The sequence below is a fragment of the Haliotis rufescens genome, unplaced genomic scaffold (genome assembly GCF_023055435.1).
Source record: "Haliotis rufescens isolate VD_foot unplaced genomic scaffold, xgHalRufe1.0.p SCAF_20, whole genome shotgun sequence".
Lineage (NCBI taxonomy): Eukaryota > Metazoa > Mollusca > Gastropoda > Lepetellida > Haliotidae > Haliotis > Haliotis rufescens.
Genome location: NW_025963891.1, coordinates 20,812,314 through 20,837,085, shown reverse-complemented (window position 1 = coordinate 20,837,085; position 24,772 = coordinate 20,812,314). Strand labels below are relative to the sequence as shown.

The 24,772-nt window shown below is 39.8% G+C and overlaps 1 protein-coding gene across 2 annotated transcripts in view; it reads right to left on the bottom strand.

Annotated features, from left to right (window-relative positions):
* LOC124137783 (rap1 GTPase-GDP dissociation stimulator 1-like) overlaps positions 1–24,772 on the bottom strand; it is a 108,587-nt gene that overhangs the window by 82,796 nt on the left and 1,019 nt on the right. For both annotated transcript variants that reach the window (XM_048400959.1, XM_048400960.1), the window contains exons 2-3: positions 20,260–20,358; positions 338–475 (exon numbers count right to left, since the gene is read on the bottom strand). In XM_048400959.1, coding sequence (XP_048256916.1) covers positions 338–475; positions 20,260–20,358 — 237 coding nt within the window. The remainder of the gene's footprint in view (positions 1–337; positions 476–20,259; positions 20,359–24,772) is intronic.

Here is a 24,772-nt window from a genome sequence, read left to right as displayed (position 1 = left end):
CAGCCTCAATAAACAAACTTAGATTTCTTAACTGTGCAAGTGTGCAGCAAAATGTTGGCTTCTCTTAGTAGACTAAGGAGCAACCAATTGATTTGTCGAAATATCAGTATAAAATTTGAATATTATATAAGTGTCACTGATGATTTATCTTTAAAAAGATCCACACTGACCAATTATAAAACATTATTGCGAGTGTCACACCACAGAAAAAAACACACTGCAGAACAAAATCCATAATTGTTGAAATTAGGGTCAGTGGATCTGTGATCCAACAAATGAAGAAAATGTTTGGGGAGAAAATTGCATTTTAAAGCCTCAGCTTGACCCTATTTCTGACCTGTTTTGGCCAACTCTGCCACCAGTTGGGCACACTTGGACGTGAAGCTGGAGTCGGAGGAGTTGATGAGCAGCTTGAGAACATCCTCCAGAATCCCCGAGTTCAGGAGCGGCTCCGACAGGTCATCCTCGCCATCCTCTGGAAGAGACAGGTCCAAATGTAGCGCCATCGACATGAACAGAACCAAACACTGAACCACTACATAAACATTTAATTTGTTCAATTCTTCATACAAAGGAGCCCAATGAAGCTCTTCAATTCAGACCTTATACTGAAGAAGTGTAGACTTGTAAACCTATTATAAACCTGCATGGGAATTTTGGGATGTGTGACCTGCATCAGAAATCCACTTGCAATAGTTTCACGTTCCCACCCTCCAAAAAATAGCACACATCGTATACTATATTTTGGAGAAGAATCTTTAATACATCAAAAGAGATAACTGACTCATTTAACTGACCCAGCATGGTTACAACACATGAAAGTAATCTTTATCTTCAAAAAAACTTCATACTTTATAACAGAAAAATATTCAAGTTATTGTAGTTGTATGTTTCACATAAAACATATCTTTCATTTTCCTCCCAATTTGAGTCATGCACATCACACATGTGATGTAGTACATGTAACATAATTTATCACTGTGGTTGGAGTCAGGTGGTTGTCTTCTCTGAAACACACCAGCTTACAGTCATATCATACAGCCATTGTGACCAGTGACACAATGTACCAGTTTGGTTGCAGTCAGGAGGTTGTCATCCCTGAAAGTCACCAGCTTACAGTCACGCAACCATTGTGACCAGTGACACAATGTAACAGTTTGGTTGCAGTCAGGAGGTTGTTTTTCCTGAAAGTCACCAGCTTACAGTCACGCAACCATTGTGACCAGTGACACAATATTACAGTTTGGTTGCAGTCAGGAGGTTGTTTTTCCTGAAAGTCACCAGCTTACAGTCACCCAACCATTGTGACCAGTGACACAATGTAACAGTTTGGTTGCAGTCAGGAGGTTGTCTTCACTGAAACACACCAACTTACAGTCTCACAACCATTGTGATCAGTGACACAATGTAACAGTTTTGTTGCAGTCAGGAGGTTGTCTTCACTGAAACACACCAACTTACAGTCTCACAACCATTGTGACCAGTGACACAATGTAACAGTTTGGTTGCAGTCAGGAGGTTGTCTTCCCTGAAAGTCACCAGCTTACAGTCACACAACCATTGTGACCAGTGACACAATGTAACAGTTTTGTTGCAGTCAGGAGGTTGTCTTCACTGAAACACACCAACTTACAGTCTCACAACCATTGTGACCAGTGACACAATGTAACAGTTTGGTTGCAGTCAGGAGGTTGTTTTTCCTGAAAGTCACCAGCTTACAGACACACAACCATTGCGACAACCAAATTCCAAACCATAACCACAGAGCATTGGGTATCTATTTTGCACAGGAACCCACAATCAAAAAGTCCAATTAATATAACTGTGCCATAACTGTAACTGTTTCTGAAATTTCATTCTTATCAGCCCGAACCATGTGCCTCCGATGACCATCTCAAAGAAGGTTCAAATAAGAATTATGTGAGGTGAGGTGAAATGGGGTTTAACGTCGCGTCCAAGATTATTGCACTGATATAGCGACGTGCATGCACGTGTGTGTGTGTGTGTGTGTGTGTGTGTGTGTGTGTGTGTGTGTGTGTGTGTGTGTGTGTGTGTGTGTGTGGCTGCTTGTACTAGTCCAGACTGATGCCGATTTAAAGTGCTAGTTCACTGAGATACCATGCCACAGTTTTACATGAATACCCCACTCAGAAACAGTATACTGACTCCGAGCCGACCAGTCCTTGTTTTAGCCCCTTTGTGCCGAGCGCCAGACAGGGTAACAACAAGTACCATCTTTTATCGTCTTTTGGTATGACGCGGTCGGGGATTGAACCCCGGACCTTCCGCTCTCCAGGCGGACGCTCTACCACTAGACCACGGAGGCGGTCAAATAAGAACTATGACCCAAGGCCAAGGGGAAGTAAAAAACAACCATGATGAAACTAAAGTAAGCTCCTCAGCTGCTTTAATTCCACCTGGGATGACATGCAGTTGTTCACCACAGAGAGTTCATCATCAGTCACACCAGTGCTTGGTAATCCCCAACTGACAGAATACATCAGTTCAGCCTGGATTATTCAACCGGAGGCCAATAAGTGCTTGTCAACACGGGAGATTAAGTCAGTGTGCCTGCAGCAATGATATTATTAAAACACTGGTGACGATATCAAACCATTTTAAAAATCTTGTTACATTTGATAAAAGTGAGTGTGAGTGTGTTTGGTGGAATGCTGCATTGAATAGTATTTCAGTTATATAATGGTGAATGAGTGAGTGAGTGAGTGAGTGAGTGAGTTGTTTAACACCAAACTCAGCAATATTCCAGCTGAGTCTGGATGGCGGTCTGAAAATAATCGAGTCTGGACCAGACAATCGAATGATTGACATCATGAGCATTGATCTACGTAATTGGGATATGATGACATGCATCAACCAAGTCAGCGACCCTGACCACCTAATCACTTTAGTCGCCTCTTACGACAAGCATGGGTTGCTGAAGACCTGGATTCCAACCCGGCATCTTCAAGGGACGAGTGAGTGAGTGAGTGAGTGAGTGAGTGAGTGAGTGAGTGAGAGAGAGTGAGTTGGGTTTAACTCTGCCTTAAATAGTATTCCAATTATATCATGACATGTCAGCTTAATGTGGGAGATGCAGGTCTCAGACCTTTACCACTTTGGTAAACCTGAGAGAATGGGTAACGTCTGAAGGGGGGGCAGGTCTTAGATGTTAACACTTTGGTAAAACACATGATACATTTGAAGCATAAATATTGAATTTTATCTTTTTTAATTAAGGTTCTACTTTATATATTTAATTTTTCATTATTTCGTCACATTTAAAATGACATGCTGTTTGCTATTGTGGAAATATTAAATATCAAAATGTCTTTCAGTGGGATAAGCAACTAATTTATCTTTGAATCGTCGAATTCAAAACTACAATTTTTAAAATCTTAAACATCGTAAACACAGTGGTGCCTTTTATGTCCTTTTCTTCAAAATACATGCAACACAATATATTTAATGTGTCAGAAATCATAAAAACTGATTATCTATTATCACCTAGATATCAGACAGCCTTCAGCATTAACTGACACTTTGTCAGGTGAAATCAGTCCCCCAAACAACATTTGTGACAAAATCCATACAATGGGGGAAGTACTCCTGTTGTGTGGAAGTGAGTGGGCTGAGTCAGCTAAACACATTTAGACCTGAATATCTCCTCCAGCTATTGTGAAGATCCTGGCATCTCGGTGTGGCTATTATCAGTAACAACTGACCCCTCACCTTTCCTGTCAAGAAATATTTGCAACCTGGGATGAATTACTAAAGAGTTGCTCTTTTGGCCAACAGATCACTGTCTGTTTGGGTAGAAGGGAGATCTAGGCCATTTTGTAAATAACATTTGTATAACATGAACATAGGTTATGGTCTGGTTACAAAACCTTCACTTTTTCCTTACTATGAAGATGATTTTCTGGAATCTGGGGATAATGTACAATGTTATAAAATTACAGGGCTAATCTTTAAAATCAACATTTTGACTTCATTGATATCTATATTTATCATCTGAGAGAGGAAGATACTTTAACACTCCATCAGAAGAAAAATTATGTACCTTCTGTGATATGGATGAAATAGAAGATGAGAGAACACTTCCTGTTGCAATGCCCTCTCTACAAAGATCTGAGAACTAAATTCATCACCCGTCATGCTCCCAATATCACTAAAAATACTATTAAATCCACCAGAGCCTTTTGCAAAAATTATCTCCAATTTCATTCACAAAATGTTCAGGCAAAGAAAATCTGCATCTCCTCTCTGGCAATATAATCATAGCAATATTTGTACTCTATTGTGAATGTCAATGTTTTTAATTAGTCATGTTCATGTTTTGTACCCTGCCTCCTGTGGGTGTTTATGTACAATAAACCTTCTTCTTCTTTGACTGGAATCAGTAGATGATCAATGATATTGCAAAACTTCAAAGCTTATTTTTTAAGAAAACATTTTGAAATGTAAATTGTTTATCATTGGTCTGGAATGAATAGATGATTTACTTATTTCATGAAATTTCAAGGCTATTGTATATTAACAAAATATAGCCTGGCTTCCATATAAAACATTTACTTATAATATCAGTCTCTGCTTTTTTAACCTCTTCGATGCTGATCACATTCAACAGTAACATTTTCTGGGCAAAGTCATCTTCACAATTCTCTTCCAGTTGAATGAGACTTGAGTTATTTGAATATACTGATTGATATCTAATATTGATTTCCTTCTCATTCTCTCCTGTAATTTCAACTCCTGTAACTTAAACTCTAAAAATGGTTTCAATGAATAATCAAACAGACAACCTTGTCAGGAACGTCTACATTTACAAGGGGTGGCTGAAAAGGTCTTGAGTCCAACTTTGATGGACTGCATTGATGGTGCTGCTTGATAATATCTTCTCAACATAATCCATTCAAAGTCCACACATTTCTGCAAAAGATGCTGGCGTGTTTGGATTCCACAGGCGTAGAAGGTTTCCTCCTGGTGGTGTAAAAAGTCATCCACAGCAAAAATGATGTCATCATCATTTGAAAATGTGGCCAGACAGTTCTTTCTTCAAATTTGGAGCCAGGTGGAAATCTGACAGTGGCAAACTCTGATGAATTTGGAGGATGTTCAATGAGTTCAAGGCCACAATCATGCATTGGCGCCATGGCGACAACAGGCATGAGCACAGGTGCATTGTCCTGGTGGAACAACACACCTTTAGTGAGTTTTTCCAGTTTTTCAACTTTTCCCTATATTTGTTTGTTGTTTAACGCCACACACAGCAAAATGACGATGGTCTGTAAATAATCGAGTCTGGACCAGACAATCCAGTGATTGACATCATGAGCATCGATCCACACATTTGGGATACGACGACATGCATCAACCAAGTCAGCGAGCCTGACCAATCGATCCCGTTAGTCGCCTCTTACGACAAGCATAGTCGCCTTTTACGGCAAGCATGGGTTGATGAGATGAAACAACGCAAGAAGAAGAAAACATGTCACAACAGAACTAATGCACCCAGGCCTCCTCCCTGACAGACAACCTGTAACACACAAGCTGAGACCTACCAACCTGTCCATCATTGCTACCAGATGACAGCTATATACACACAAACATGACATGTTCTCCATACACATCCCCGCCAAATGCTATAGCATGGGTTGCTGAAGACCAATTCTACCCTGGATCTTTACGGGTATTTTCCCGGTATATATAATACCCGTACAACAAGAACTGCAATTTAAGTATAGAAGAAGAAGAAGAAGAAGAAGAAGAAGAAGAAGAAGAAGAAGAAGAAGAAGAATATTTATCGTACAAAACACCCACAGGGGGCAGGGTACAAATCATGAACATGACTAATTAAAACATTGACATACAAAACAGAATACAAATAATGTATCACTATTTCAGAGGCTGTCATGGTAACATGAGCATGACAGGCACTAAAGGGCTTCAAGTATATCCAATGAACTCCAGCAGTTGCATGAGCTTCTTCACTGCCCCCCATCCACACTGATAACATAGAAGCATCACACACCACCAACCACCAGGAGGTCCGGTACCAACAATTCTCTCTTCATTACTGATAAGCTCCTAATTTTCTTTCTGGCTCAACTAATTCCAGATCTGCTGCTGGTTTGACAGATCTGTGGTGTGGAATTCCATCTACCTGAACCAAGTACTGCACGCACTGCAAGCAGAGCTGATGGGTTTTGGAAGAGCTACATTTAGCTGTCGAATGGCCTGAGAAGGGGATTCAGCTCAATGCTCTCATGTTTGGAGATCATGTAGAGAATTAAAGTTGTTTTTAACCATTTCTTTCATGTTTGTTCTTTGATTACAACACTTGTCGAGAGTTAGATGTTTGTTGATATGAACAGTTCAAATTAAAATCATAGTCCTGATTTATAGAAGATAGTGTGGAAAATGTATGTTTTAACTTTGACACAAGTAACACTGACATCATGTCCCATATTGCATGTTTGTATACACTGAAACCTTGTTAATCCATACAGGATTTTTCCTTCCAAAATCACCTGCATTAACAAATTTCCAGATACATGCATCAACTTTGTGGTGTTTGTTGCATCTAAGAAGAGACCTTTCCGTCAAGATGGTCTATAATATGAGGTTCCCGAAATAAGGATGCTCTGAATATATTCAAGGTTCTTCCAGAAGTAAACACTTTGTTGATCATGTCTTCATCCCAAACTGGCTTCCATAGAGTGAGTGAGTGAGTATGGTTTTATGCCACTTTTAGAAATATTCCAGCAATATCATAGTGGGGGACACCAGAAATGGGCTCTACACATTGTACCTCATGGGGAATTGAACCCGGGCCTTCGGCGTGACGAGCGAGTGCTTTAACCACTAAGCTACCCGACCACTCCTTCTTCCATAGACATATTGCTTGGATGAGATCAAATGCTGTCTGTGGGGCAATATAATTAAAATGAAATTGCAGCACAATGCTTTGCAGACCATTGTGATGTCATCAGTGACAATGACATCACTATTCTCTCTGCTACTGAAGCTGGTTAGCTGTACCTTTAACACTCAAGAGTCGCTATATGGCCGAAAAAATGCTGATGTGACGTTAAATTTAAACTCTCACTCACTCACTTCACACAAGACATTGGTTATAATTGTTTACAAACTGAAAAAGCTGGACTAACATTTTGTGGCAAGCCTCAGAGTTTTAAACTTTTTATCGACTTGTATTGATTTATTCAACACTAAAAGAGATTTTCTTATTAACTAAAATAACTTGGAATATTATCTGGATCTGTCACCATGGTTAGAATTTTGTCTAGATCTCCTGGAGTTGTGGAACACTGGGGAAGTGTTTATTTCATTGTTTAAATGGCTTCCTCATCATGAATGGTTACAAACGTATCCTGGTGTTACTACTTAACCCACTCATGTTAATCTCTTTCATGTATGCAAATTGTTGTTGCTGTTTAATTTTCACCTACCATATATATATATAATTCTCTACCATGTTCATATTTGTCAGTTAGTCAGTCCTTCTTTTCAATGGTAGCAACAAAATCTCCACGCTCAATTGCGTAGAGAGCTCTGATTGGTTCACGCTCTAACAAACACACATGGTGATATTTACCGATCAGAGCACTTGATGCCAACTGAGCGCGGACATTTTGTTTACTTATGTGACCAACAGCCATGATTGAGCCAATATTTCAATAAAATGACCAGATATAGGTAATAAATTGCGAAACATGCCGGTTTGTGGCATGGAGTGGTGGGAGGTGGGGAGGTATTGTGAACATGACATGCATAAATTTTCATTCAATTAAAACGATACAGCAGCTTGAGCCAAGATGGCAATTGACGTACCTCGTCTATTTATATATATGAGTTCAGTGTTCAGTAATATCACTGTCCTGCTTCAGAGGCCTGTGTACAGTCGGGGTGGAGGAATTAATAGAATTATTGATGCCTCACAACTGTCCATGACTCCACGGCAACACATCAATGCCATCATAATATATAGACATAAAACACTAATAGACGCATAGTGTGTCTGTGTATATTGACATTCAATACATCGCAAAATAACCGAAATAATTATCCTTAATATTTCTTGATCAAGAGGCACATACATCAAGTCTTCAGGTTATTCCCCAAAGCATCAGAAACCTCATGTTGTACGTGTCACTGGTTTCTGCCTCAAGAATGAGACCTGTGTAAAATATTGTGCTGATGCAGCAAGTTTCCCTAGTCTGTCTTACAGACCCTGATACAAATATATATCAAATACAGCCCATGCAAGTCTATAATGTTTGGCAAGTCTAGATCACTGCAGTATCAGGGAAGAGAGTCACTGGGCTCCTTTTTATTATATTTTTATAAGGATAACTAAACAACTGTTTTTTATGTACGATATGTTCATTTCAGAGACTAGATTTTAGTCTACAAGTTTCCCACATGCCTGAAGTTGTGGGTCAGTGATGTTCATACCAAGGCTTAAGGTCAGAGAAAGCAAGCCAGGTATACTCAACACATGTGTGGATACAGGTATAGCGGGCACGTGGCAAACACATGTCTCTAACCAACAACCACATAATGACATCAGGAAATTGATGTTGAATATCACATTTCCTTGCCATACAACCATACTTCTAAGCTAACAGCGGAAAGCATTATGAGATTTGATGATGTTTGTTTTTCACAAATCCATCACAGAGAAGAAACATACCATGATTTATATAATAAAAATGTAGGTGTTCTAGTGGGGTTTATAATCACAGAAAGGCAGTGTTTGAAATTAAGGTGGGTCCAGGGTCCTTGAGGCTTGCTCCTGTAGTATGAAACATAGAGACCTCCCACATTTTTAACTAAAAGCATTCGGGCCCAGATAAACCAACCCTGAGGTCAGTTTATGGTGGAAGGCCATCACAAATTAATTATTAAAGGTCATCATGAATAAATTAACAAAGTAACCGACATAAGGAAAATCTGAATTGTGAAATTTTGCATTCAAATTTGGGAATTTTGACATGTGATGGAGACTAAGTACCAAAAATCAGCCTCCAAGAACACCTGGAGAAATCCCTGAACTTGCTACATAGGCATTGTGGAAGTAACTCAACAACCACAAAATATTCTGAGATTGTCAGTACTCTATTACACACACATAGCAAAGAAAACACGCTAGCGAGTTTACCTACTGACGTTCTCTTCAAAACTGACACTCAGTTTTGACCTTTTGTAGGCATTTTGAGGATCTAACAAAAAGTCAAAAGTTGAAGTCAGTTATGTCACCTCTGTGTGCAACCAGACGAAGAAGCAGTTTGTACCAGATACATGGCAAATCTTACAGGCCTCCTCTAAATTCAGGATCAGGAATGGTTGATCTGTGATGAATTTACCATTTAGCTTATATAATGCTCAGTGATTTTGCTGGAGACATATAACAAAAACACATTTTTTAAATTTTAGCAAATTTTAATAGGACATTCTACAAAGTTGAAAAATATCTTTAGGTGAATTTGGATAACATTCAGTCAAGTTCCTAGAAAATGAACTGACTTGAAACCCTGTATCTTGATCGTTGAAATATTTATTGACCATCAATAATAAAAAAATATGAGTGCCATGGCGCTGTAGTTCACCAGATAATGTATTCAACAGTTAAAAATGTCAATAAAGACATTCACTTCAAAATTTGCTCTCAGTGGCCACATTGAATACCAGCTTCAAACCTCTTGAGCAATTTGGGGTGTCAACATTTTTGGGAAGAAGTAGGTGAAGTTTCAGCTTCATTAGCCAGTGGTTTCTGAGGAGAAGATCATCACGACAGATACCCACAAACGACAAGCAGGCCGCGACATAAGCTCACTCAAGTAAAGATATCTTTGAACACGACTATCAAACATAATTTGCAATGTCTTAAATAACTCCCTGACACGAGAATGCCACAGCTGGAGGTAAGGGCCTGTTACCTGAACTCTGTGTTTTTCTTGACATTTCTGAAGAGAAAGCTGGAAACCAGTGAGGTCACGTTATTTGTGTTATCTAATTCATTGATTTTGTGAGGAGAAATAAAAGGACTATAAATGATCAATCCGAGAGCTCCAATTGAATAGAATGACAGTCACATGTGTGCCATCCCCTAAACCATAGCGTGGGTGGTCTGATTTATTTGTTATAGATCGGGGTGGGCTATAGCCTGTAGGCCCATGAAGATCCGGGGTAGAATAGGTCTTCAGCAACCCATGTTTGCCGTAAAAGGCAACTATGCTTGTCGTAAGAGGCGACAAACGGGATCGGGTGGTCAGGCTCGCTGACTTGGTTGATGCATGTCATCGTATCCCAATTGTGTGAATTGATGCTCATGATGTCAAATACTTGATTGTCTGGTCCAGACTCAATTATTTACAGACCATCGTCATATAGCTGGAATATTGCTGAGTGCCGTGTTAAACAACAAACAAAACTATAGCCTGTAAGTGAACCATCTCCATGGCAACACATTCTGGAGCCTAGCTTTCCACTGTTTCAACATCAATCATTATCCTTATAATCCTAAGCTTAGTCCATGTAGTCTGATATGGCATTTTACTTAATATAGAATATCAGCCAACTTTTAATTTTTAATTTAGTGGAATCAATATGAGAAACAATGTTAACAATGGTTTGGGCCATCCATCAAGTGGCTTAAAATGAGAACAAACATTATGTTATTTCTGCTGGACAGGGTCAAAGGAACAGCATACAGTAAACTAGGGTTATAATGAACTCAAAGGGACCACTAATTGTAGTTCATTATAACCATAGTGTTATAAGCATTTGTACAGGTTATATACAGCAAATGTCCGCAACCAGAAAAAGTTATATCCGTCAGTTCGTTATAAGCGTGTTTGTTATAATTGAGTTTACTGTATATATTGCCCTATATTATCATCATCACAGATTGTCTGCTTCAGACTCGATTATTTACGGGCTGCCGTGACATAGTTGGAATATTCATGAGTGCAGTTTTAACACAGACTTTGCCAAAAACCTTACTGTATTGAAAATGATTAAAAAAAAGTATGGTTTTATGCTGCTTGTAGCAATATTTCAGCAATATCAATCACGGAATCGATCCTGGGCATTCTGCGTGATGAGCCAATGCTTTAACCACTAGGCTACCCCACAGCCCCTCTAATATGAGAGGGGGCATGGGTGGCCCAGTTGTCTAAGGCGCTGTGATTCGCTGTGCAGAGTTGCGTCCCTTGGGCACGCCGGAAACCTATGATTGTGGGTTCGAATCCCGGTTCGCCCCAATGATGTTTCTAGGTTTGTCAGCACCATACCCGTGCTCGTGGGTTTCACCGAAGTGGCAATCGTCTGAGACCTGCATCACTTCGGGCTTTCCTCCCACATGAAGCTGACACACCGCGATATAACTGGAATATTGTTAAAGGCGGCGTTAAAACCCAACTCACTCACTCTTATATGAGAGACAAGCACACTGTAAGACAACTGTCGTAGTTCTGCCTGGCTACTGGTGTACACTGCATCAGTAATCAGAGTTGGCATCTTCATCAGTTTCATGAGTTGGCATCTTCATCAGTAATCAGAGTTGGCATCTTCATCAGTTTCATGAGTTGGCATCTTCATCAGTTTCATGAGTTAGCATCTTCATCAGTTTCATGCGTTTACATTGGTATCACATATTACCACCCACCTCGGCTTGCTCAAACATTCTTACAAACACTGTAACATCTGATCATGCTGATAGTCAGAGAAATGAAAAGAAAGATTTATACCTGAACTCTTGCTAAACTCTGTTTCAATTGAAAAAAATATCTGTAGGTCTTCATTGATTAAACAACATAGCAGATCATCATTGTTCTTATTGAACTGACTAATTAAAGGGGGATTGCACAATCTTTTGTTCGAGCTTTACGACAATCCTCTGGTGTAAATGTGCCTTGCCAAATTAGAATATTTGGAGGAGTGTAAGTGTTGAACCTGTTGACATGGTCAAACTATGGTCCGAATTTTGTAAGAAGTATTTTGGAAGCAAATTTGGTACCAGGTTCAAATGATGTGTCTTTAAACATTAAAGGGGCACTGATCTAACGCAATTCCCCGGGACTGGTTGTTGCCTTTGTTATTGTTTTTTCCCAGTGAGTACCCGGATGTATAGCAGAAATCTAGACTAGTTCGCGACCTCTGCTGCGCCATTCGTAAGCGCATTAGTCGCTTTTATGGGTAGTAATAAGGGCGTATGGTCACATTGATGAACAAAATGAAATACAGTTTTCGAGATAATAAGGAAATGTAGGTATCTTTGTGGGTAGCATCGGTAATGGTGACGAAGTTTTGATAAGTCACTTGCTTGGTAATTTTGCGATTTTTGTTTGCACTATTTTGACTTGCAACACAAAGTACATATTTCACCTGAGCATTGCTTTTTTTATAGTGTGTATTTTTTTTTACTGTCAAATGAGTAACAAATTTATTAAACGTCTAAATATTCAGTTATGTTACAAAGTGACTGAAAAACATTTCCATCTGTATTATTATGATAACGAAAAATTCCAAACATTTTCATGTTTAATGTCATCACCAAGAGACTGAAAATGTTACGTTGAGAAAAGTACATTTCTATGTTGTTTGGCTTCTAATCCTACATAATAATCTGTTGTGATGTTTGTAGGCCCTTTTGATCGTCTTAATCAATCTGGACAGATTTTTTAGTCAAAATGACTGAAATATTTACACATTTTATAAATTGCCTGAGAGAATCACATTTTACAAATTGGCGGTAATATATACACGCTTACAAAGGAAAAGACCTGTGAAAACAACGTCTATCGCGCATTGAAGAATTTCCCAACCAAGACGTAGAGAAACAAGAACGAATCGGTTCAAATGAAGGAAAACAAAATGCAAATATCATAATTACAACCTACCAAATTTATGTGTATAAATTTTAGGCAGCGTCCTTGTTCGAGGAATGTATCCGTGAATAACCACACAAAGGAACAATATCCCACTCGTCTGCAGATGTACAAAGAAACTTATTCGATGTCACGATGTCACGTGCCACTCGTCTGCAGATGTACAAAGAAACTTATTCGATGTCACGTGTCTCAGTAACAATCAAATATTTTAAAAGATATATGTCGTTTCGGGATATTATAACCCGTGTTCGTTTCTCAACTGATCACTTGGATTGTTTCAGGTGTTTTACATAGGTGTCAAGTCTCAATGGTCGGCTGAGAAAGCCTACGTGACAACTATTTTCATAACGTTCACGGTTCCTAAAAAATCCATTGAGTGATAGATAACAATGATCAATCAATCAACGTATTATAAGTTAACCCTTTGAACAAAGTATGTTGTTTTTACATCGGCACTTCACGCCATGGTATGAGTGTATTCCCTTTGTTTTAGTAAACCTAGACATGTAAACACTCACTCTTGACATATCCACTGTGCAAGATAACAGTGATTAATCAATCAACGTATTTTCTGTTAATCCTTTGATGACTAGGAATGTTCCGTTGATTTACAAAAAAATAAATCAACTGATCATTCATCTCTTGCTGGGCTGCCACGTGCATATTACATAACACACATTTCACCTCACTTCAAACCTGGATTTAGATTGAATAATTACCCCAGACACAATAAATGCCAAATGGGAACCTTTGTCAGGTAATCTAAGTGGTGTTACCACTAATTGTACCTGTAATAAATTCATTAACTGAGCATCAAGTGAATGACGACAAATACACAAGTGAAGGGTTATACGAGAAAACGTGGATGTCAACAAGGGAATAGTAATCGTATTATCGACGCAAGCCGAAATCCGAAAATGCTTTCACTGCATGGATACTTTTTTTAGTATAAAACTATAACCATCTGGGGTATTTCCAAATGACGACATCCGATGAGCTCCGCTGTTCTTTTTGTCTGCTTGTTTAGGCTGAAGAAATTAATTAACATGCGCCCTTTGTCGAAATCTGTATAGATCACAGTTAACCAATCAGTGTTTATGCAAAAATGCGTAAAACAAATATTGCCTCCAGCCTCCAAGTTTATTTAGCTGTCCTTGCAGACGGTAGCCCAGTCTCTGGTCACGCTCAGTTGCGTTGCGTATCATCCGGGTACTCACGGGGGAAAAAACAATAACAAAGGCAACAACCAGTCCGGGGAATTGCGTTAGATCAGTGCCCCTTTAAGTTTATAAAGAACCTTTGATGTTCATGCCAAATTTCTTTTGTTTGTTTAATGCCTCATGGAATGCCACTTAACAACAACAACAACAACAACAACAAAACAACAATAATCCAATTGTAAAGCGCATAACACATTGTGCACTCAATTTGTGATTCTCAGCTCCGTGGGGAGTATACAAGTTACAACCCAAGCTGCCTGTAAGGCACTAGAAGGTTAACAGTCCCATTATCACCTCATCCTACCAGGTACCCATTCAGTGATGGGTGACCTGAGGCATATTTGGAACAACGACACTTGCCTAGGGAGACACCACATGTGCTACATGTGCTTTAGTGTGGGGCAGGTCTGAAGCCCTAAAATGAGTGAGTGAGTGAGGTTTTACGCCACTTTTTGCAATATTCCAGCAATATCACGGCGGGGGACACCAGAAATGGGATAACACATTGTATCCATGTCGGGAATCGAACCCGGGTCTTTGGCGTGACGAGCGAACGCTTTAACCACTAGGCTGCCCGACCGCCCCCTGAAGCCCTAGAAGTCTTAGGAGCCAAGCTGCCACACCGTCACCCATCCAAGGACTCTCTGCAACCAACCTGCTTAACTGACCTGACTGGAGAACTCACCATCACAGCACATACTGCCTTATCAAGGGATCTGTCTTGTCATGAAGGTATCAAGGCTGTATCTCAAATACTTGGGAGCCATGAGATTGGGATCTGATGGGAAATAAATCTAGTCCCCTTCTGATGAATATATCTAAATTAGTGTTAGGATGAAAGGGTAATTCTCATATGTACTTCTAAACCTCATCAAAATTATGCAGGAAAACATATTTGCTGAACCAGTTTCACTATCAAGGCTATTGGACCATATTAATAGGAAACAAAAAAAGCTACCTTTTATCCCAAGCAATACCAGCTATTATCATTTAATAGAACATATTGATCTGAGAGATGAGATGAACCTAGATCACCTGCACCAGGTGTACTTAGGCTGTGAACTGGCACTTGAACTATAGTTCTATGAAGGGGGCACGGGTGGCCCAGTCGTCTAAGGCGCTGCGATTCGCTGTGCAGAGTTGCGTCCTTTGGACACGCCAGAAACCTATGATTGTGGGTACGAATCCCAGTTTGCCCAGATTATGTTTCTAGGTTTGTCAGCACCATACCCGTGCTCGTGGGTTTCACCGAAGGGGTAAACGTCTAAGACCTGCATCTCTTCGGGCTTTCCTCCCACATTAAGCTGACACGCCGTGATATGACTGGAATACTGATAAAAGCGGCGTTAAACCCAACTCACTCACTCACTCACTATAGTTCTATTAAAAGATGTAGAGGGGAATGTCCGAGTAACTCTCCATTCCTTAAAAATAATGGAGCAGAAGCCCATTGTTTTTAAGGAATGGAGAGTTACGAGGATATTCCCCGATAAAAACACATCCCTACTCTTACACTTTGACAAAACATTCCCTTGTGGAAAATATTTGAAAAATAAACCAGAACTCTTTGTAGTCTGTATTATGTTGCGTGAGTCGCCCTTGCGTGATGCACGAGGAATACGTTCTCTGTTGCTGGTGCATGTGCACCAAGCTCCATCACGAGCTGATATTTACAATGCATGGTACATGGCTCTTCAAAATTTCGTGAGGTCCTAAACTAGTATTTATCAATCGCTTGCACATTGTTAATAATAACAACAACAACAACAACAACAACAACAACAACAATAATAATTTATGCATTTGCATAGTGAGCATCCACTGTGCATAAGTGCTCTGTGCGCTATAATGAAACTTATGGGTTTTTTGAAGCAGGAGAGAGATGCTGATGGGGAATATCTTTAAAAATGAACATTGTTGTATGTACCCTGCTGTAACACAACACTATATACATAGATCTATTATATTTTAGCTTTTAAGGATTATGCAAATATTTAAAAATATTAAATATAGTTAATTTCACACCACTGTAGCTGAGGTAAACAGTTGGCCGTCCTTAAATCAAACAATGTGGGTTCCGACCAAATTTGAAATCATTTAAGTGTCAAAATATGAACAAAATATTTCTGTCTATTCCAAGTGTAAATTCATTGAAATGTTGGTTCAAGATAATGAACAACTGACAAACAACTGTCCATTTCTTAAAAATCATGGAGTGTTTAACTTCAAACAATAGAATGACGTCACAGATGTGTTTTAATATTGTACTTCGTAGCTTGTCTGTGGCTTGGGTTATTGTATCTTGTAATTTGTATGTAGTTTGGATTAATGCAGCTGGTCTGTGGTTTAGATTGTTGTAGCTAATCTGTAGCCTGTATATAATTGCAGCTTTATGTGGCTTCGATTATTGTAGCTAGTCTGTGGCTTAGAATATTGTAGCATGTATGTAGCTCAGATTATTGTAGCGTGTATGTAGCTCGGATTATTGTAGCATGTATGTAGCTCAAATTACTGTAGCGTATATGTAGCTCAGATTACTGTCGCGTGTACGTAGCTCAGTTTATTGTAGCATGTATGTAGATCAGATTATTGTAGCATGTATGTAGCTCAGATTATTGTAGCATGTATGTAGCTCAGATTACTGTAGCGTATATGTAGCTCAGATTACTGTCGCGTGTACGTAGCTCAGTTTATTGTAGCATGTATGTAGATCAGATTATTGTAGCATGTATGTAGCTCAGATTAGTCGCATGTATGTAGCTCAGATTATTGTAGCATGTATGTAGCTCAGATTATTGTAGCGTGTATGTAGCTCAGATTATTGTAGCGTGTATGTAGCTCAGATTATTGTAGCCAGTCTATGGTATGGATATTTTAACAGTGTGCAGGTTGGATAATTGTAGCTACAAGTAGTTTGTATCTTGGATTATTGTGCTGAGTCTGTGGATTGGATTATTGGATTATTGTATGGGTTCTGTAATGCTGGCACCATCTCAATGCAATATCAATAAAATACCACTATGTTCCCTAGTTCAACAACTATCACATTCTTTGCTGTACTTTGTTCTGCAGTCACAAAAGAAGGAAGAATTCAGGAAAATATACTGCCAAGTACAGCCTTATCCTCCAGTGGTCTCCAGAACTGTAAGATAAAGTTATCATCAATCTACTGTCTTCTGCATCAATGGTATCGTGTTTATAGGTCCCAGTGACTCCTATAACTAACAATAACCATCCAGTTTCTGAGAGCACTGTCCTTCATTTGGCATGTAAATGTGCACATACGTTCAGCTCTGTGAGTGCATTGCTGACAGACTCAGTTATTGGCCGGTACAAAACATCCAGCGAGGAATTGATTTTTGAGAGCAGACGACAATAAATAATACAACCATAGACGGGTGGGGAAAGTTCAGTTTATGTCGTGCGGAATAATCTTCATTAGAAGGGCAAAAAGCATGTAGAACGTCAACAGCTTAAAAAAAAGCATGAAAGTCTTGGGGTTCTTAACCCTAACGTTGAAAGTTCCCTAGATTCAAATATTATGGGAGCAAAGGACCCCAGGACACCACTTCATTTTGAACACTGTTATGCTCTTTTGGTCATGCTCCTATCAAGTGATAGCACATAGTGTTACTGTTAACAATTAACACAGGCCCATTATTAAACGCTTAGTCTCTGAAAATATATAATCTTGACAGAAACAAGCAGCGACATTTAAATTGAAAAGGAGCCCTGATGAGATGGAAGATTCAGAGCCTGTGGAAAATCTAGACATGCTTCATTTAGGGACCGACCATTTGACATTCTGGGTAGGGGTGCTAAGATTGTATCAAAAATAAATATGGTTCCCGAAAGTTCTTGAAAAAATAATTACCATATTCGACGTAATAAGTGCCCCACTCTAATAAGCGCCCACAGCGATATTTGCTAATATATTGGCTGGTGAACAATCCCAATTGGCACCCCTTCCTATTGATCAATGTACACTAGACTTATTTATTTGTGTATAATACACACTCGTGTGTTATATGCACCCTCAATTACGGGCAATTCAATTATGGAAAAGTATGTTAGTCGTGTATAATACGCACAGACTTTTCTTTTGTATCATTCAGGCTGTCAGCATAAACCACAAAATTTATGATCTTTTAACTCTGCGTTTATTTCACCAAAATTTTAAAAAGAGCCCCCTTTTCTAATTTTAAGAGCGCCCTGCGCGTTTATTACGTCGAATACGGTATGCTTCGGACCGATCCCAAAAAAATTATTGCCTGCCACAAAAGTAACATTGTTGCAAGGTGTTTTTCTTTTAACAATAATTCACACTCATGGTCATAAATAAGAAAATATTTAGTTGCGTAACTTTGGCTGAATAGTTGGTCCCTTAGGGATACAGCATTATAGTTAGAGCTGGGAAGAAGGGGAAATGACATGGTTCAGGGACTGTGAGACAGACTAGCCTATTATGCCTGGATGTGAAATTTTGATGAGGGTTCTACATTGGCTGATTTCTCAAGATATTCATAAATTTAATGTTATTAATCATACACAATATCTAATGAGTACTGTACTTCTAATGATGAGGAAAAGAAATCTCACTTTGTTGAACAAACCAAAAAAGTAGTAATCCACCAGGTCATAAACTATAAACTATATAGCAATTCCAATAAGGGTGACTATTATGGCAAGCTGGAGACAGACCCCAGTTGTACCAGTCCCCACTGTATTCCGTGATTCCGCGGTTGCGGAATATTTTGCAGAAATGCCCACTTGGTACTTTTCTTGCAGAAATCACATTTTGTGCAGAACTATTGCAGAATTTTGCATTTATCTGCCTCAGAACTCATCAATTACATTGCAGAATTTTTACATGTGATTCCAAAGCTGGTTTTAAACATGTTAACGGATATCTATTTTGTTTTGAAGTGAAGTTGACTTTTGTATTACTGCATGTCTGTATGTTCACGCCAGTGATCTCCAGATTCACTTCAATAAGCAAGCTCTTCAGAAGTTCTAGCTGTGGATAAGTTATCCCAAAAAGTCAAACAGGTGAAAAACTATGTAGTTCATGACAACTAAGCATTAACATTTGCAGAATTCTGTGCAGAATTATTCAAATTTGTTTGCAGAATTAACAAAAACTTGATTGCAAGAGTTTTGATGTTATAGCTGCGAAATACAGCGGGGACATTGGCACCATCGATGCTTGAATAATGCCAATGTTGAAGCACAGATTAAAAAACACTGGATCAACAGATACAAATAAATACCTGCCTTGAATTTTGTTTTAAATTTGATGAAAAAACATATTTGATGGCAAAAGAAACCTTTTTTTAAAACTAAGTTGAAATGCCTCTCTGAAAAACACATTTTCTGCCATGAATAGGCAGGGCCTTCTTACGGAAACAAGCATGTGGTTTTGTAGGCCTCTTCTGCCCTTGCATCATCCAAGGGAATTCTGGGACAGAATAGTTCCCTACATCCAACAGGACTAATGGCTGAAGATAGGGTGGATACAATGTGTGCCTGGACGCATTATCGTACCACCATTGTAGATCATGTAGATTCTCATGCTGTCATCACAAGTCTGACTGGTTCAGTGTGTGTGTGTGTGTGTGTGTGTGTGTGTGTTTGTGTTTGTGTGTGTGTGTGTGTGTGAGCATGAGCATATGTGTGAGCATGAGCATATGTGTGAGCATGTGTGTGTGTGGGCATGTGTGTGTGTGTGTGTGAGCGTGTGTGTGTGTGTGTGCATGTGTGTGTGCGTGTGTGTGTGTGGGCATGTGTGTGTGGGCATGTGTGTGGACATGTGTGTGTGAGCATGAGCATGTGTGTGTGTGAGCGTGTGTGTGTGTGGGCATGTGTGTGTGTGTGTGAGCGTGTGTGTGTGAGAATGTGTGTGTGAGCGTGTGTGCGTGTGTGTGTGTGTGTGAGCATGTGTACGTGAGCATGTGTGTGTGAGCATGTGTGTGTGAGCATGTGTGCGTGTGTGTGTGTGTGTGTGTGAGCACATGTACGTTAGCATGTGTATGTGAGCATGGGCGCGTGTGTGCATATATTACTGACTTTAAACTGGGCTACAACTTGGCTACAACACTGAGTTGAAGTTTGATATCCTTTCTTACCACTCTCAGATATGAGGTCTGTAAGTTTATCCAGATACTCCTCTCTGGCTTTCAGGTCCTCAGTAATCTTCAGTTGTTCAATCAGGGGCAGGACTTCGTCTGAAGGGAAACACACAAATCATATGAAGAATCATTCAGACAGCTCTGTTTGAGAAGTTGGAGTTGGATTTGAAATAGCTTGGGGTATTTGTGACCTTACTATCAAAAGTTAAGTATGATGATGTTGACTAATACTTAGAACTATTCGGACCGCCTCCGTGGTCTAGTGGTAGAGCGTCTGCCCGGAGAGCGGAAGGTCCTGGGTTCCATCCCCGGCCATGTCATACCAAAAGACGTTAAAAGATGGTACTTATTGTTACCCTGTCTGGCGCTCGGCATTAAGGGGCTAAAACAAGGACTGGTCAGCTCGGAGTCAGTATACTGTGTCTGAGTGGGGTATTCATGTTAAACTGCGACATGGTATCTCAGTGGGCTAGCACTATGATACGGCATCAGTCTGGACTAGTACAAGCAGCCACACACACAAATTATTGCACGTCGCTAAATAAGTACAATAATCTTGGACATGACGTTAAACCCCATTTCACCTCACCTCACTTAGAGCTATTCATATCTAAACAACATATCAAATATGACAAATTCTTATCATTTCAATTTTCTCTTTGAAATGTGTCAATACCCAAAGCGTGTGCTTGTACACTAAAAAAGATATAAAGTGACCACAAAAAAAACATATCAAATGTTCACTGGCATTCACTTATGAGCTGAAAAATTAAAACTGTTAGAAAAAATTGTGAAATGGCACTGTAGCTCACCTGAGAATATAGTCAACATTTAAGAAAACAACAAAGACAGCCATTTAACAAATGCTGCTATCAGCATTGCTAATCAAATATGAAAGGGCAAAAGTATGGCCTGCAATGAGAATTCAATACCACAAGTTTACGAACACATCACAATATCCTATGATGTAATTTATGATGTCTTTTTGCCAGGTACATGGTCAAAACAATGCACCCATCCTCAGACAATTGGCTGTAACAGGCACCCATCCTCAGACAATTGGCTGTAACAGACACCCACCCTCAGACAACTGGTTGTAACAGACATCCATCCCCAGACAACTGGCTGTAACAAACACTCATCTTCAGACAATTGGCTGTAACAGGCACCCATCCTCAGACAATTGACTGTAACAGGCACCCATCCTCAGAAAATTGGCTGTAACAGACACCCATCCTCAGACAACTGGTTGTAACAGACATTCATCCCCAGACAACTGGCTGTAACAAACACTCATCCTCAGACAATTGGCTGTAACAGGCACCAATCCTCAGACAACTGGCTGTAACAGACATTCATCCCCAGACAACTGGCTGTAACATGCACCCATACTCAGTCAACTGACTGCACCAGAAACCCATCCTCAGACAAATGGCTGTAACAGGCTCCCATCTTCAGACAACTGGTTGTACTAGACACTCATTTTCAGACAACCAACTGTAACAAACACCCATCCTCAGACAACCAACTGTAACAAACACTCATTCTCAGACAACTTGCTGTAACAGGCACCCATCCTCAGACAACCAACTGTAACAAACACTCATCCTCAGACAACTTGCTGTAACAAACACTCATCCTCAGACAACTTGCTGTAACAAACACCCATCCTCAGACAACCAACTGTAACAGGCACCCATCCTCAGACAACTGGCTGTAACAGGCACCAATCCTCAGACAACTGGCTGTAACAGGCACCCATCCTCAGACAACTGGCTGTAAGCGACATCCATCCCCAGACAACTGGCTGTAACAAACACTCATCCTCAGACAATTGGCTGTAACGGGCACCCATGCTCAGACAACTGGCTGTAACAAACACTCATCCTCAGACAACTTGTTGTAACAGGCACCCATCCTCAGACAACTGGCTGTAACAAACACTCATCCTCAGACAATTGGCTGTAACAGACATCCATCCTCAGACAACTGGCTGTAACAAACACTCATCCTCAGACAACTCTTTTTAAAAATGCGATGGCTGATGTAGCTGAAGATCTATTCCTATCACCCACAACTGCCTATTGTTTATTCAGTGAATAATGAAGGCATGATCAGGATAAATTCTTATTTCAGAAAGGGGATGTTGTACATATTAGCTACATGGAACCAAATTATAATATTGAGGGAGGGGTGACCTGAAAAGCCCTTTCACATAAATCAAGCTTACCCTGGAGGAGGTGTAGCTGTGTAATAACATTCACTTCACTGCAATCAGGGATTTGGAGAGGAAAATGAAGCATTCATGACTTGCCAGTTTCACTGTCAGTATACATCAATCTCCATACTAAATGTGGCCCAAAACAGTCTCCTGATGAAAGCTATCATGACATGGAACATGAAGTGATCATATTGCCATTCAGTGATGGCTGTTTGCATCAACAACATCATCAAGTTTCATCTTTCCTTCTAGAAAGTATAAGTAAATCTGAAGTTCTTATGCATTATATTTCAGGAGTAACTGGAAACAGTCTGAACAACTGGTCCTTCACATTTGCATCATTATTACAGTACAGTGTGGATACAATAAATCATTGTAAGCCTGAATTAAATGATGGGAGTTACGATCATTTTAGCTCTAAGATCGCTTCGTGGAATGGGGCATTGGGCTCATTGTGTGCAATAAATAAACAAAGAAAGTTTGGGAGTCCTTGTCATAATCCTAGTGTTATAAATTATATGAGTGAGTGAGTGAGTGAGTGAGTGAGTGAGTGAGTGAGTGAGTGAGTGAGTGAGTGTTTTTTGTTTGCTTGTTTAATGCCGCACTTAGCAATATTCCAGCTATATGATGGCGGTCTGTAAAAAAATCGAGTCTGGACCAGACAATCCAGTGATTGACATCATGAGCATCGATCCACACAGTTGGGAACGATGACCTGTATCAACCAAGTCAGCGAGTCTGACCGCCCGATCCCGTTAGTCGCCTTTTACGACAAGCAAAGTTGCCTTTTAGGGCAAGTATGGGTTGCTGAAGATCTATTCTACCCCGGAATCTACACGGGTCGAGTGAGTGAGTGAGTGACAGAGTGAGTGAGTGAGTGAGTGAGTGAGTGAGTGAGTGAGTGAGTGAGTGAGTGAGTGAGTGAGTGAGTGAGTGAGTGAGTGAGTGTGGTAGGGCTGGGATGATACACCAACTATGAGATCTGATACGTATCATGATAACTTGCTTATGATCCGATACGTATCACGATACTTGCATGTGCTCTTATCTGTGGAGTGTAAGCCATCTTAGACAGCATGGCCAAATACTTGGCACACTGCCGATTTACAGTTGGCAGTGTCAAGTATGGTGCATGGATGCATTTATGCTTTCAGTACTAATTTTCATTAACTAATTAGTGTTTGGTACTTGTATCGAGAAGTAAAACATCCCAACCCACTGATCAGTGTGTTTGAGTGGTTGAGTGAGTGAATGAGTGAGTGAGTGAATGAGTGAGGGGTTAAGTGGGTAAGTGGGTGGTTGAGTGAGTGGGTGGGTGGGTGGGTATGTTGTGAATAATGAGTGAATAAAAGTTTTTACAATACTCTAGCAATAAACATTAAACTGACCTTCACATAGTGTAACCAAGTAGGGACATTTATGTTTCAGGTACGATGATCAAACACTTTAACCACTAGACCACCCTACTGCTCTTGTGCACAATACAACTTACAAGCTTACCGTTATTGACCCCAGACAAGTTCTACATTGAACATTGTTGATTCAACACACACATGGGCCACTCTAGGATATTGGCCAGACATTTAACAAAACTGCATCAGAAGTTGAAGGCTTGATCCTTATGGGTCTCATGGAAGTAATAGTTACATTCCACACATTCTGCATATTCTGATCAATGCATTCATTACTTTATTCATAGAGATCTTAATTCTGTAATTGCATAAATTCAACTGAATTGGCATGCCAGATTGATATAGCATGTCTAGGCTACATGATAATGGCCATGCTTAATGCAATGAGATCAGCTCAGCATAAGAAATGCTAAGATTCTGAGGGAAGTGTATTGATTGAGTACAATTCATACAGGGTTTTATACATATGCAACAGCATTGCACATTTTAGTCCACTTGAAGTCAAATAATCAATTCAACATTGTTCACCTTGACTAAAAAGACTGAATTTGCACTTGTGTAATCTAAAGGGATTAGCAATTCATTTGCAATATGCCTTTCTTTCTACATATTCTAAGGTTGGGTTGAACAGTTCTGCTCATTTCCTGTACAGTGTAGTGATGCCGCAAAATCTAACATATCTTTCCACTGTAGAGTATAGTGATGCTGCAAAAGCAACCATAACTTGCCTTTGTACAGTGTAGTGATGCCATAAAATCTAACATATCTTTTCCTAGTAGAGTACAGTGATGCTGCAAAAGCAACCATAACTTGCCGCCTATGCATGATCAGATCGTTTTAAACATGTATCTAAATAGTTTTTGCCAGGTCTATGGTA